At 42.0% G+C, this 15852-nt stretch overlaps 1 protein-coding gene across 1 annotated transcript in view; it reads left to right on the forward strand.

The window, feature by feature from the left end:
* Positions 1 to 15852, forward strand: part of CDH17 (cadherin 17) — a 90505-nt gene that overhangs the window by 68714 nt on the left and 5939 nt on the right. The window contains exons 11-16 of the mRNA XM_089666888.1: positions 1127 to 1318; positions 5313 to 5557; positions 5944 to 6074; positions 8489 to 8728; positions 10215 to 10331; positions 13600 to 13716. Of these exons, the coding sequence (XP_089523014.1) occupies positions 1127 to 1318; positions 5313 to 5557; positions 5944 to 6074; positions 8489 to 8728; positions 10215 to 10331; positions 13600 to 13716 (1042 nt within the window). The remainder of the gene's footprint in view (positions 1 to 1126; positions 1319 to 5312; positions 5558 to 5943; positions 6075 to 8488; positions 8729 to 10214; positions 10332 to 13599; positions 13717 to 15852) is intronic.

The following is a 15852-nucleotide window of genomic DNA, read 5'->3' on the forward strand; positions in this document are numbered from 1 at the left end:
GGGTAGCAAATGTTTCGCCCCGCAGCTGCACACATACAATGGGGATGCTGGTGACATCATTGATCTAATCTGTCCACATGGCCATATCAGGTCTTTGACATTGGCCTAATATGGCCATGTGCCCATGGTAAGTCAATGATGTCACTAGCATCCCCACCCCATTATGTACGTCAGCTACGGGGCAGGGAATCTTCCACCCTGCCCACAGCAATGGCAGTTAATTTCTGGACGAACTTAGGTTCAGATCGAACCCAAGCCTGAACTAAAGCTAATTACTAGATATAAGTCATATTGAGCTGCCTAAGTGATCTGGTTGGCCTCTATAGACCTCTTTGTGTCCATAGGCCTGATAGGAGGGTCAGTCCAAATATTGAGAGACCTTGAAGAGTTTATTTCACTATAACACCTCAAAAAGACAAACTAGCTATATGCTGTTATAAATAATGGTATACGTTTTGAATTTAGGCTTTTCATTACTGAGGCAGTCTTGTATATATGTATTCATGTTCCTTCGGTCCTGCGAAAGAGGGACCATTAGATCCCATGAAATCTGTCAGCTTGTGATTTTAAAATTCTGTGATGGAACAAACTTGTTATGGTCTCCCAACATTTGATGGCACTCCTATTTATTTCTATACTTCTAGGTTTTTATTGCTGTCTGCACCCCCTCTGGAAAGATTCACCCTCTCTATTTCCTCTATTGGCCACTGTAAATGGGACAGACATAAAGGGCATTCCAAATGTTTCAGTTATCCCTGGAACAGGAGGATAGTGACAGCTTTCTAGAGGAATTGCTCTCACATAGCGTAGTTCCTCCTGGGCAGGACATGAAGGGAATTTTCCCCAATAAGGCACGATAAAAAAAAACTAATAGGAACTCCAACCCTTTCCTACGCCCTCCAACTATTTCCTTATTGTCTTTAGCTATACTCTAAGTAGTCTTTTGCTATATATATATATATTAATACTGTTCTTGCAAAGTGTTCTAGTTATTGGCTTGAAAGGTGGCCCAGAATAGGTATGCCAAGAGATAATGACATAGGCAGAAGTAAAAAGAAAAAAGAAAAAGTTGTGTACTCTGAATTTTGAATGTGACTTCATCAGATATACTCTTTTGTACTTATAGTATGGAAATATAACCTTGAGGGAGGACATACCTTTGTCAACGTTGGTGATGACAATACAGGCCTGGGATGCTGACCAACCACAAACTGGAAGCTCTGCCATTATTTACCAGATCATTCAGGGGGACCCAAGTCATATGTTTAACATTGAAACGGTATCTGAAACAAATCGAGGAAACATCACAGTAGCTAAGGTAAAACTATTATGGATATGCTGAAGTGGGTCAATAGAAACGAAAAAGCCCTCTAGTATACCTCAAGTACAACACTCTTAGCAACTCTACAGATGGTATTGACACATTTCCACTTCCACACTACCTGATTTTAGATGAGATGTTAGAAGCATGAAACAACCATAATCATGTGGATCTAGAGCTGCACATCCAGAACTACACCATGTTGTGCTGTAGGCCAGCCAGTGGATATAAAGTAGGGCACATGATCGTGAAAGAAGGATTTTTATGTTTCCAGCTACAATGTTTTATGAAGGATTACAGAGCCCAATGAAATAATCTTTTTTTTGTCCCTTGCTTCCTAACCCTGTTCTTGGGGTTATTTGGGTGACTGATTCAGAAAATTGCATCAACTCTAGTTTCTTTGATATGGTCACATTTGTATAATTTTGTTCAACGTGTTCTTATGTTACCTAGTTTGCTTTTTATGTACAAGTTAGCAGATATAGTGAAAGTGTTTACATACTTCCAAATGTAATTTTTACATTGGAAATATTGGATTCTAAAGTATAAGTTATTACCAGTATTATAGTTATGGTCGTGTAGGAGGTGTGTGTATATTGCCACTCATATTGTTTCATTTTTGCAGACTGAGCACCATAGAGCAGGGGTGGGCAACCTTAAAGAGGTGGACATCTACCTGAACAACATGGGAGAAGTCAAAGATCACCGGGCACAGTGCCGTCTCGTGTTGCCTTCTCACACTTGATTTAAACCTCTAATTGCCATACTATCATGTCACAATTGCGTGCATTGCATGATAATCATGGGTTTAAATCAGGTGGTAACAAGGCAACATATCGCCTCCTCATTACCTGTCAAACACACTCAGATAGCTTTTCAGAGGAGAGGCAATGTGTGCTGCAAATGTGAATGAGCCCTTAATTGTATTCGACAGCTGCATCCTTACGGTTCATAATATTGTAGGGTGGTAAAACTCTCTGGTTGAGTTGTGGTTTTACCGCCCAAATTCCCTACCTCCTGTTAGCTGCTAAGGCAGCAGCCAAAAGTGTGCACATGCAGGAATTAAACCCTCTGTACTACCGCCTGCCAATCTTATCCCATTCAAGTAAATGGGGCCTTTCTGCAAACGCGCTGAAACTACATGCTTCTGTGGGGTCCAAAGGATTAAAGCAGGTGGTGGGAAAGCAACACAATACTGCCTGCTTTGACCCCTTGTTTACAGGGCACTTGTAGAGTGGCCTCATTCACCTGAGGGTCATGCTTGTCAGGTGCTGCAGCCACCAACCATGACAGGGTGTATAACTTCTGCTGCAGCTACAACACGTGCACTCCCCTGGCCACTGCAGCTAAAGGGGGTGCAATTGGGGTGGGGGTGGTAAAAAGATGTATTAACAATGGTGTTTTACCTCTCCCCAAACTGCAAATGTACAGGAACCCTTACTGTTGCATTCAGGAGTTTTGGTGAGCTTTCAGAAGGTGCACCAAACCCGCAGGAAAGCTGTGAGTACACCGCACTGCACCTGTGGTGAGGGTAAACCCCAGCAAATCAGTGTGAAAGCAGCCCTATACTATTATGTCCAGTGTATTGCTTCATAATGACCTGAAGATCTCTTCTTTCCTGCTGCTGGCACAACCCTGGAGACCTCTAGCTGGGATAAGAGGTGGAGTGCAGTGGGTATTACTCTGCATGGGACAGAAAGCAGCTCTACAGAGGAGGTATCGGCTTAGGGGGCTCTTGCTCCCTACTACAGCTCCAACTTTACAAGTAGTCCCTCTGCATTGCACTCTGTTTCATGCTCTGGGATGGCGGGTCAGCAAGCCCCGACTGCAATCTACCAGTCACCTGACCCCCGCCATAGAGGTTATGGATACTAAAAAAATATGTGTTTATTTCATAATACAAGGAGATTAAATAAAACACTACATTAAAACAACCTGATTTTTTTTCCCCAAAAATACTTTATTGTTATAAGAAAAGACAAAGGCATTTAGAGCATGTACAGACATAGATCACAGTCAAAACATAGACACGACATGTTGCTTTCCATTTTGCAGACGGGACAAATTGTAAACAGTCATACAAGACGAAATCATGTAGAACATTACACTCATCATACAATATAAAATGGTGGATACCAAGAGGAAAATGGATAAAGTGATGTTGGTGAATGTTATCTCATCCTGACTCTCATCAACTTTTTAATGATGAGGTAGTGTGATGATAGGGGTAAGGGTAGGGGAAGTGTTGGGTGCTGTGACGGTCATTATTTACATATTTATAGCTAGCGTATGTGTTATGATTGAAGTTAGTCATATCTGTGTGCAGGTAAATGGTCTATTTGGTTGGTAGAGAAGAAATGATACAGGGAAATAACAGGTGTGAAGACAAGAGGTTAAAAAGAAAGACAGTAAGAGAAAGAATTGTAGGGTGAGATGTTGGGGAAGAGAAAAAAAAAAAGGAAAAGGGGGGGGTGGAGAAGGCATTACATCCTCATGTATTGGGCCAGCCAGACAGGTATTACTAAAGCTTAAAATATGATGTGTGAAGGATCGGTCAGTGGGGTAACGCAGGTATCTTGAACCCCAGAAGGCATGTTGAGATATAGATCTACAGACCATCCTTGTGCGTGAGAGAAGTGTCCTCAGTTATCAGGGTATATCCCCCTACAGCATTGTAGTTAGACATTCAGCCAGATGGTCTTGGTTGATTGTGTACTATTAGATGATAGGTAGGGGTGGATTTGAAATGACTCCAGCATGCCCATGTTTTCCTGAATCTCTCGGGATGTTCCTTAGCTACAGAAATCAGTTCCTCCATTTCCTCAGTTTTGTCAATCCTAGCAAACCATTCTCGTATAGTGGGAACATGTGTTGAGCGCCAGTGGACTGCGATACTAAAACAACCTGATTTTGGACGGGTGACCATAGTGAAGAGTGGTACAGTGGGTATAGAAAAGAATCACCTCCCCTTTAAAATAATCACATTTTGTTGCTTTTCAGCCTAATATGAAGACAGACACCATTTTTGTTTTATCCAGCTGTATTTATAACTTATATCTCCTAGATTGTAAGCTCTAACAAGCAGGGCCCTCTGTTTCTTCTTGTACCAAACTGTATTGTAACTGTAATGACACAGCTGCTTGCTGTGGGGGCACCCGACAGACAGGAGATGCCAGGAGAGCCTGCGGGGGACCCGAGAAGAGGAGTATCCAGGCTGCTCTGTACAAAAAGACTGCACACAATAGGTAAATATAGACGTTTGTTATTTTACAAAAAAATAAAATGAACCTTTACATTCTCTTTAAATTGAACTAGATGCAAAGGCATCGATTGCCATGATCTCAGCCAATGCGGGGGTTCATAGCTCAAAGACCCACAGACCTCCTAGCTTTGTTTAATAAGAGTCCCCCAAACCCAATCAGCAGAATGTTAATGATCATCAAGGTAAGGGGAAGTCCTTAATACAATAGAGGTTTACTTTTAACCTGAACTCAAGGCAAACATCTATACACACAGAGGACAAACATGGTAAGGAGCTGTTTTATCTGCCAAATGAGTTTGATTTCTGCCCATCCAGTCCTGGGAATCACACAGCCTTACTCCACAGAACAGCTATGTGGATGATTCCACTTCTTCTGTCACACTTATGAATTGCAGTAGTGTCATATCTCCACTCCCCAGCTGCTGTTTAGGTATCAAAGGAGAAGCAACATAGAGATTAGGTCAACCCTCTTCTTGCTCTGCTCTCTCCTGCTATCAGCATGTTCCATGTCAGCATAATTTCATGTAGATCATCTGGCTTCCAGAGTTAGGCAGTCTGAATTCTACTGTACAGGAAAATCAAGAGGCTGATATCAAGTCAAAATCGAGTATTTCAAGAGCTTACATTCATTGCAATAAAAATAATGTTTATGGCTGCCATGTTGGCAGCAGGTAAGATGAATATAAGTGCCTTAGTTATTACAGATATTTTCATTTTTTCTTTTAACAGCCACTTGATTTTGAATCATTTAAAGAGCATGACCTGGTGATAGAAGCCAAGAACCCTGAGCCTCTGGTCACAGGAGTACATTATAATGACAGCTCCATCACACGTTTACACATATTCGTCCTCGATGTGGATGAGAAGCCAGTTTTTTCAGACACATTATACCAAGCGCAAATACTTGAGAATGTTCCCAAAGGAACAAAGATAATTACCGTGTCAGCCTCAGACCCTGAAGGAGATGAAGTAAAGTAAGTTTCTTACAGGTCAGATTGACTTGTATTTATGTAAGTATCATTATAACAATCTGTTTCAAAAAGACCAGGTCAACCATTAGCCTAGGTCTAGGATCTCAGCATCCGGGGGCAGTAAGAACATGAACTTTTCAGTCTCTTTTTCTCTGAGTAGAGGAAATAGTTCTGATCTTTGTAGCTTTTCATTCTGCTCCATGTGCTGTCAATTGGGACGGGGAACGCAGACCAGCTGTTGCTAAACTACAAGTCCCATGAGGCATTGCAAGATTGACAGTTACAAGCATGACCCTCAAAGGGAGAGGCATGATGGGACTTGTAGTTTCACAACAGCTGGAGGGCCGCCGGTTTGACACCCCTGATCTAAACGGTTTCTCTTTTTCCAGGTTTTCGTTGGCAGAAAACCCCAGGAACTGGCTCAGAATTGATGAAAACACAGGGGACATCTACAGCAATAATGAACTGGATCGTGAAAAAGAAAACCACTACCAGGTGAAAGTGATCGCCACAGAAAGAAGTAAGATGAATATTTCAAGGGGTACTGTCAGAATGAAAATGGAAAGCTGCCTGTGTTGATTTTAATTTTTAAGGTGCAATCTCTAAAGGGCAGACATATTATCTGTGCACAAGGGCCTTCTGGGACACAAGGGCCCATTTATACTGGACGTGGCTCAGTTAGGTTCTCAGATCCTCTCCTCCTCTCTCCTTATGGGTCTTTCGCACAGACATTCCGTTCGGGTCCACCTGCCCATTTTTCAGGCGGACCCGATCGGAACCTCCATTGTCCTCTATGGAGCGGTGGGTGTAAATGGACATGTGTCCGTTTACATCCGCCGACATCCGTTCTGCCAAAAAGGGATGGATGGGGATCCAATTCCCCTTCGGTCTGTCGGATCAGGTCGGATGAAAACAGACAGGTGGTCAGTTTTCATCCGAACTCCCATTGAGGACAGCGAGCTGCTCTGTGTCTGCTCTGCAGCAGCGGAGCAGACACAGAGCTGTCATCCACTTGTTCAGTGTGAATCAGCAGAGAGATCCCCCACTGAGCAAGCGGATCCGCTAAATGGGTCCATCTCGTGTGAAAGGATCTTTAGGTATCATTCAGGATTAGACGTGTGCATGCCGGGAATTTTTGAAGTTCATTGAAGAATTTTGTTTTGTCATATTCGTTATGATGACCTGATTCATTTTCAGAATTCGTTTTATATGTTTTCCATTTGTTTCATATATTCGTTGGTCTGGGTGGATTTGAAAAATTTAGCAGTTTTTCCTGGAAGATTGCTATATATTCAATATATTATTAAATCGGATGGATTCGAATCAGAAGGATTTGATATTTTTGGACGCTAATTCCACCAAGAGAAATGAAATTAGCTGATTGGACAATACGGTCTGGCATCGTGTCCTCTCGAATTAACGAATGGAACAAAATCAGAGTCGGATTCATGAATCTGGGGCATTCACTGCATGGAGGCGCACTGAGCATGGAGTGTCCACGTGGAGACTCTGGCCTTGGTGCAATTGTGCTTCCTCCTGTCACTGCAGCTGTCACACAGACAGCACAGCAGCAGGGAGTTTTTAAATTGGGTGGGCGGAGTCAGGTGGGGATTCACAAACACTAGTACCCGGTCAGGTCAGCTCCCCTTGTGATTGACATCAGGCAGCGAGCTGATCCTTAGTCAATAGACAGCCTGCTACTGGCTATGGAATATGGCCATTGCCTGCTGTGGGTGCAGCCTAATGGGGAAGCTGAGGCTCTAGTTTCCCATCACATCCGCTTTTTCTTTGTGATTGACAGGAGGCAGTGGGGGATCTTTAGCCAATGTACAGCCTGCTACTGGCTACAGAATCTGACCACTGTCTGCTGTCAATCAAAAAGAGAGAGTATATCTGATGAGAAGCTAGAGAATCAGCTTCCCCATCAGGGCCACTGTAGAATCACTGGTTGTTAGGGGGCTGTTGGCTGAGAAGAACAATCACATGACAGGTAAGGACGGGAGGAGGTAGATGCAAATATTCCACTCTGCTACACAGCAACACACAGAGACAGGCCCTCTGCCTGTCTCTATACACCAACTTAGAGTAGATTTTAAGTACCTCCAGTTTTGTTATCTATGAACTGGAGTTAATTGTTTTTGAATTTGATGTATTAATAGCGTCACTTTGTAAAAGTGGCACTATTAAAGCAGAACTAAACCCTCCTATCCTTTGCAGCCAAGGAAGCTGCCATCTTAGCCTCTATTTGAACCGCAACAGCCATGGTGCTGCACGTGTGATCAATTATGAGGCTAGCCATTTGATGGTGGAGCACTTCAGTTGAGTGCATAAGCAACTGTGACAGTTACCAAACATGGCATGCCGGGAATGTAACAGTTTTTTTAAACCGTTATATCCATTGGTTAAGTTCCAATTTAATAACTACCTGAATCTGACACACGTCAATAAAGTTACCAAAACAGGCAGAAGGATTTTTGAATCTAGCATTTTAAAGGGTCATACCACCAGAAAAGTGTCCGGTAGAGATTTTCTTTGATCCCTACGACAGGGTTTTAGCAGACTAAATGCCATCCATTCCACTCCTCTACCCTGATTGGACCAGATGATTGGCTGCTCAGGCCCAAGCTCTGCATCCTGGGAAAAAAGAAGAAAAGTACCGTATATATCAAACTGCTCAGACAGATGAATGACAGATGAGAGTTGGAGAGGTGTGATGAAGCAGAGTATCGGGGGATATTTTTATCAAGAGAACCTGTCACTTTTCCTGATGCAATTATGTTTATGATTTTAAAAAGTGTTAACATACAGCATCTAGCAGAAATACTGTATGAAGTAATTGTATTAATAGCACAAAGCTAATCCCAAAGTGATATTTCTACGCAAATGATAAAAGCACCAAGTAAGTGTGACTTGACCCATTATGTTGTTTTACAGAAAACTCACAGATGAGTTCCTGGGTGTACTTCCATCTCTACCTTCTAGACGTCAATGACAATCCTCCCCGATTGGCCAAAAGCTATTGGGGTGATTTCGTTGTCTGCCATCCATTTTCCAAACCAGCGTCATTTGAGTTTCAGGGAGCCGATGATGACTTTCCTCTTGTTGGCGCAACTCTTACATTTCGAATTGAAGATGAAAACTTCACAAAGGACTGGGCGATTTATACCATTAATCGTAAGTGTCACTGATGTCTTTGCACATAGAGCATTCTAGGAGTGTCAGAATCACAGCTATCATACCTGTTACTGCATTAGATTAGATTTACATTATAACAAAAAACAAAACTCTTTTTTAGTTGTGGATAGAGTGGAGATGGATTAGAACCCCTGTTGGGTTTTTATTCCTGCCTGTGCCCTGTTAGAGAGATTTAACCATTTTTGCTGCCCTGTATACCATTTACACCGTAAGTGAAAGTGCAAGTAAACTGCAAATTTTGTGTTGTCTCCAGAACAGTAATAGAGGGGAAATCTTCCAATATGGATATTAGCTCTGGTGACAATCAGGGATTCCTACACTTTGGAGGGATTTTCTTTAATTTCCTGTTTTGGCTATGGGACAGGAAGTGAAGAAAAATCTCCCCATTGGAACACAGAGTCCAAAAAACCTGACAGGGGTTAAAACCCTCCCTTACGCTGTCCAAACTGCAACAAAATACCTTGGGTTCTGTCAGGCATCTGTGGTCGTGAGCCCTTGTAGATCACCAACTCGGGGTTCCCAAGGGCGCTGAGACTAAGCCCCAGCCTGCTTATTCACCAGGGCCCCTGATGGTGGGGATGGACTTGCAGCAGGCTGGAACCAGGTCACGGGCCCCTAGGTATGCCCAGCTGAGGATGCGGAGAACCGCTCGCTTGAGCAGAGTACTATAGCAGGAGACAACAGGAAATCCGGTAGACAAGCCAAGGTCAGGACAATGGAAAACAAGCACATTTGATGGATGAAGCCAGGATCGGTACAGTGGTAGTCAGACACAGGATACAGAAGTAGCAGCAAACGGGAGCTCAGAGAACTAAGAAATTGCCCAGGCAAAGTGGGTTAGACTGAACATATCTTATATAGACAAGCAGACTAGGAGGTGGGCCAGGAAAGGATTGAAGGGAAGGAAATGGAACCCAGAGAATAGCAGGCAATGCCCGTAGGTGAGCACAGACATACCACACATGTGAAGGGAATCAGGGTAGGAAAGGCACTGCACTGGTCCTGTAGAAGCCAAACGCACAGGCGAAACGCGTTCGTTGACTGTATTTTGAAATATATGTATGTTGTTACTATTTGCTGAGTGGTTATCCTCTACTATACATGAGTGGGGCTTTGTGCTCAACTTGATGTGCTTTGTTCTTATTTTTTCCTTTGAAGAGTATCTTTTGTAATATGGGTCCTATTTTGGACAAATGATTCTTTTATGTCAATAAATGGACATATGTATTTTATTGTGTGGTCTCTTACTGTGCCAAAAGAATCCAATGCCTTACCGTACTTAGCAGTTCAGTCTTTTTTCTTTTAAATATTTACAGGATTTGGCACTAGTAAGCTTGTTTTGATAGTTTTCATGAATAGGTGAGTAGTTATCAAGGCAGAGAGTATACAGTATGTGCCAGTGTGGTCTATAGGGTCATGCTGAAACAACTTCAACACCATTTGATTCATTTGTGTAAATTCGCAGGCACTTCTGCACGCCTGGCCATGAAGCATACAAATTTCCCAAAAGAAAGTCGCTCTGTACCGGTAATACTCAAAGATAATGGGAGACCTCCGCTAGAAGCAACCGTCCACATCCCAGGTATGATACACAAAAAAAAATGGTATTTATCCTATTTCAGGGAATACGTCATATTTTTTAATATATTTCTTCTTAACTTTTTATGTTCATCACTAAAAAAAATATTTTTGTAAGACAGTATTTTCATAAGAATGCCTAGTTTGTCCACAAAACACAATATATGTATTATTTTGTTATCTTATATAATGTTGACATTATCGCAGAATAAACAGGCCCATGGTGGAAATATAAAAATTGCTGTAGTCTATAAGAGGAACTAATTTTCTATTTTGAACAGTAAAATAATGTTTTTGGTATCTAGCACGGCAAAATTATTTGCAAATGAAACTGTTTTCTTCAATTTTGTTTTTTTTAATCTTTTTTTTTTTTGCGACACTGAAAAAATAACATACCAAACACAAAAGAAATGGAATATTACTAGTTAAAAAAATTGAAAAATGCAGAAAAATAATAGCAATGGGGAGGAAGGAGTTAATTTAAGGTGGCCATAGAAGGATTAAAACACAGCCAGTTTAGCAGGGACGGGCTGAATTTCAATCCATGCGTGGCCACTGCAGTTGATCCAGTTGATCAATTTTTGTTGAACCACCCTGTCGGATAAAAGCCACTCGATCAGTGACAGCGCCCAATGGCTTCAGCGCTGATCTGTATATATTGACAGCGGGGGAGTCTCCCCGCTGTAAGAATACAATAGCGCAGTGGGGTGGATTGCCCCATCTACCTCAAATGTGTGGATAGGGGGAATCAAGTCAGTTCATTTTTTTGTCCAGCTTAAGGCTGATTGGGTTTAACTAAGGGTAATAAGGGGTTAGATATGAACACATTTGTTTTTTTTAAAAAAGCACATTCTTACTTGTAAGGATTCATTCATTCATTTTAATGTCATATGCAGATTAAAGACCACACATTTGATCTATATACAAATTATTTAGTAAATACAATGACATAATATTTTTGTTATACTACATACAGTACATTACACTCAATTACACTTGCAGACTTTCTGCAAGTGTCAATTTACATAGGAGCTGTTGTTCCTACTGTATAATACAAAGAAATTCCCAGCTGTCATTTTGACAGCCGGTAATTGCCATTAACAGTGGCAGAGAGGTGGGGGGAGGAGCAGGATATAAGAGATGTGTTGTAGTGTGTTTGCGCACCGCAAAAGTGTAAATACAGTTATAGACCAAGATGTGTGCAAATGTGTTAATTAATGTCTTATATGGGAGCGCTCTTCTAGACCGATCTGCAGAGGATCGCTTTTCAGAAGGTGGTTTAACAACGGCCGGCAGGTGTTCAGGATGCGCTACTGAAGCCTTTTTGCTGAATGCTAATTTCACATTTGGCTCTCGGGTTGCGGTGTGGCCCCATTGATCTCAATAAGGGAGAGTTTGACAGGCAGTGTTACTTGTCAAACTCTGCAGCCCAAGTTAAAATTGCTAAGGTTGGGAAGCAAAGCAAAGTGGTTGCAGCATGTGCACAGCTCTGTCAGGCTGCATTGGTAGAATTCCAGTGGGTGGCAGGGAGCAGCAAAATCTTGGCTCAGTCACCTGTTTTTTACTGTTCCCCATCCACCAGTGTGAAAGAGCCCTAAGTAAGTGATTACATATAAAAATGATTTAGTTACACAGCCGTAATATCCTGTAGATGTGAAGGAGGAATCTGGCCCTGCACTTGGAAACTGATTATTTAAATGTCAGCATGTTTAACCTAAGTATAATTTACAAAGTTGTCTTACTTTAGGATCATACCTCAGAGTTTTCCAGAAACGCACTACAGTCCATTTAACATGATTTCTTATGGGACACATTCACATCTCCGCGTTTTGAGCTGGTGCGTTTTTTGAAAAGGGTCAGGGACTTTTTTAAACGCAAAAAGTTGCATTTTTGTTTCTATAGACTTTAGTGGAAATGCTGCAGTAGTGTAGTATTTAGCATTTAGTGCGTTTTTCTGCGATTTTTATTTGTTTTTGATGAGTTTTGCGTTTTAAATCTGCTTAGCAACAAGAAAAAAAAAATGCATCAAAAATGCTGCAAAAACGCAACGTAAAACGCACTACAGAAACAGACCAAACACAAACTGCATAGGTGTGAACCTAGCCTTAGGGCTAGTTCACACATTGGTTACACATCGCAAGTGATAGTACACTGCAGTGCCACCATTCATTTAAATGACACCCCAACACACCACCACAATGCACCTGCTCTGCAACAAATTGTAATGCATGGTAATACTTTTACCATTTGGTATTATTGGTGCACTGCATTACCAAAAATGCAGCAGGTATGATTTAAGATCTGTTGTGCTGAGTTTGGCATTGTATTCCAAATAATGCAGTGTACATCAATGTGCAGCATACCACATATGCATTAAATAAGTTGCCCTGATATGAATGGGTCTTTGAAGAGACCCTGTCACCAACCCTAAAATTGCAGAAAAAAAGGATTGTAGATGCCAGGGGTGGACTGACAACTCATGAGGCCCTCAGGCAATAGGGGATCATGGGGCCCCTGTATCCACACCAGGGGCGGACTGACAACTCATGGGGCCCCCGGGCAATAGGGGATCATGTGGCCCCTGTGTCCTTGCCCAAACTCAAAAAAAGCCTATGAAAAAGGTACCAGGGGCATCTCATGGGGCCCCCTACTGACCCCGGGCCCTCGGGGGTCAGTCCGTCCCTGATCCACACCCACACTCAAACCACACCCAAAAAAGCCTATGAAAGGTACCAGGGGCATACCATGGGGCCCCCTACTGACCCAAATGTTCCCAAATGGTTAGTCCGCCCCTGGTAGATGCTTACTCGCAGAAGTTTCCTTTTCTATAGATTATTTTTTATTTGCTTGCAATGGGATTTTGAATGTGCTAAGAAATTTTAACACTCCATAAAGAATTGATTTCCTGACACACCCTTAGTCGCCCCCCTTCCCTCCTGACACATAATAGCCCTCTCTTCTTCTGGGAGTGTCTAATTGCTGCCTGTGCTGGCCCACCTCCCCTGCCGTTCCCCTCACCTTCCAATACTATTCAGTGACAGCTCTGAGTCTGCTGGGGCTGCTGACATTACATCGCAGATGGCCCAAGAATGCCCAGCGGCAGTCTTTGGACTCTTGGATGTCTACACCAGAGAGGCTTTTAATGGTAAATATGCATAAAATATGACAAACGCACATGTGGAGATTGATGATGAGTTGAATTGTCTGGGGACAGGGTCTATTTAAGAAAAATATTACATTTGAGATTTTAACCAAAAAAATTATTTTTCCAGTTCTGATATGTACTTGTACCGCAAAGAATGAGTGTGAAAGGGAACCTGTGGAAAATAATCAGTTACCATCTGTTGGAATGGCCCTTGGTATCTTATTTGGAGTCTTGGGTGTTATAGGTAAGTTCAGATTTTAAACCTTTGCATTAAAAGCACAATTGCAGTACAGGTAAAGGTGGGGTGGTAATGTTTAGAGGGGGGTTTGACTGTGACATAGGTGTGTTTAGACAGACTGAGTCGGAGATTAAAGCAGAACTCAACTGTAGCACCACAAACTGAAAAAGTTAATATTCAAAGCAAACTCACCCATCCATCCATGCCTCCATGCCTCCATGCTTTATTTTGTTGAGAAATCACTTTGAAATACATCCTATAGCATTTATAGCCATGGACACCTTGAGTACGGGTAAATGATTAATGTAGCATTTACTTCCTGGAATCCATCTTCCCTTAGTTCAGGCATGCAGACAGGAGGGTGTGCTTAGCTGAGAAAGCCCCTCCTATAGATGAAAGAAAAAAAAATGGCCATGAAGACTCCTGAGATGTATGACATCATTTTGGCCTAGGTCATAAACCAGGAAGCAACTGAAAAATGTTTAAAACCAGTAAATATAACATACCTTCCTATCTATTTACTAATGCTAGCAGCAGAATGATTAAAAATAGTTAATGTTGACTGAGAGGGTTTAGTTCTGCTTTAAAGCACAATGATAAATGTTGCACGCAGGCATATGCATATTGTTAAAGGTGTATGTTTCTCTAAATGGTTTATTTACTTATTACAGGTATTTATATAGTGCTGAAAATGTATGCAGTGCTTTACATATACTGAATATATAGTACATTCACATCAGTCCCTAACCCTCAAGAAACCTTACAATCTGAGGTCCCTAACTGAAATTCATACTTACACATACTGGGGCCAATTTAGACAGGCGCCAATAAACCTACCAGCATGTCTTTGGAGTGTGGGAGGAAACTGGACTCATATCAAAAGGAAACCCATGCAGGTTGGGATTTGAACCAACAATCCTAGTGCTGCCAGGTGGAAGTGCTAACCACCTAGCCACTGTGCTGCCCATGATGGTTGTTCAATCCTATTTAAGCCTATGGGAATGCAAAATTGTCTTGAAGCAGGTCAAATGCAGCTAACAAGGAAGTCAAATGTGGTCAAATATACTTGTCAGTGAACTCTGAATGATCTTAGAAACATCTCAGACTGTTGTCATACTGCTGAAACAAGCCCAAAATCTGTCCATAGCCATTATATTTGTTATTGTCCTTTGACAATATTTTCACCTGTAACAGCTGGATACAAGCTTCAGACCCTGGCCATGCCACAGAGAGCACCTCTGCATGTCTCTCTGCAGTGATCTGACACACCCCTGAGGAGTCACAAAGCAATGCTGTTCAACCATCAGGAAACAACTAGGGCTAAGGAAAGCCCGATAGGAGAGTACTAGGCGGACCAGGCGGCTATTTAAGAAAAAACAGACTTTATTCAATCTACATAGTACAAAAGCATAAAAGAGCATTAGAATACCTTCACACCATGCAAGAATTATTAAAAAAGACAACGTTGTCTTGTCATCACGGGGGTCTGTACAGCCAGAAGACACAACACCACCTCACTCATCCACACAGTATGGAATTACCCAATCATTTTCACTTAAAGAAGTGGACTAAAGTCCATACAGAGCACTTGAGGATAAGTAAAGCTGTACGGAATTCGGCCCATATCTTAAAGTCAGTACTGTACTGTCCAGAAATATCTGTGCTTAACCAGTAGTCCTACTTCCAGGTGTGGGCATGTACATGGGTCCGACTAGAAACCGCAATGTGAGTGTGTATAAATTCTTCAGCACAGTTCAGTCTGGTCAGCACTGGAAGTTGTCTTTTTTAATAATTTGTGTATGGTGTGTAGATATCCTAATGCTCTTTTATGCTTTTGTATTATATAGATTGAATAAAGCCTGTTTTTTCTTAAATAGCCGCCTGGTCCGCCTAGTAACCTCCTATCGGGCTTTCCTTAGCCCTAGTTGTTTGCAGATTAGCTGCGAGTTACGCGGAGCGCACCATTTATCATACTACCGTATTTGATGACATATAAGGCGCTGGGTGTATAAGACGACCCCCTAATTTTCCAGTTAAAACATAGGTTTTGGGCTATACTCGCCGTATAAGACTACCTCCCTTCCGAGGCAACACCATTTAAAAACATCAGATTTGATTAAATATACACCCACTAATCTGTCA

The sequence above is a fragment of the Staurois parvus genome, unplaced genomic scaffold (genome assembly GCF_062004578.1).
Source record: "Staurois parvus isolate SC_StPar_1 unplaced genomic scaffold, SC_StPar_1.0 ptg000052l, whole genome shotgun sequence".
In the NCBI taxonomy this organism is placed as follows: Eukaryota; Metazoa; Chordata; class Amphibia; order Anura; family Ranidae; genus Staurois; species Staurois parvus.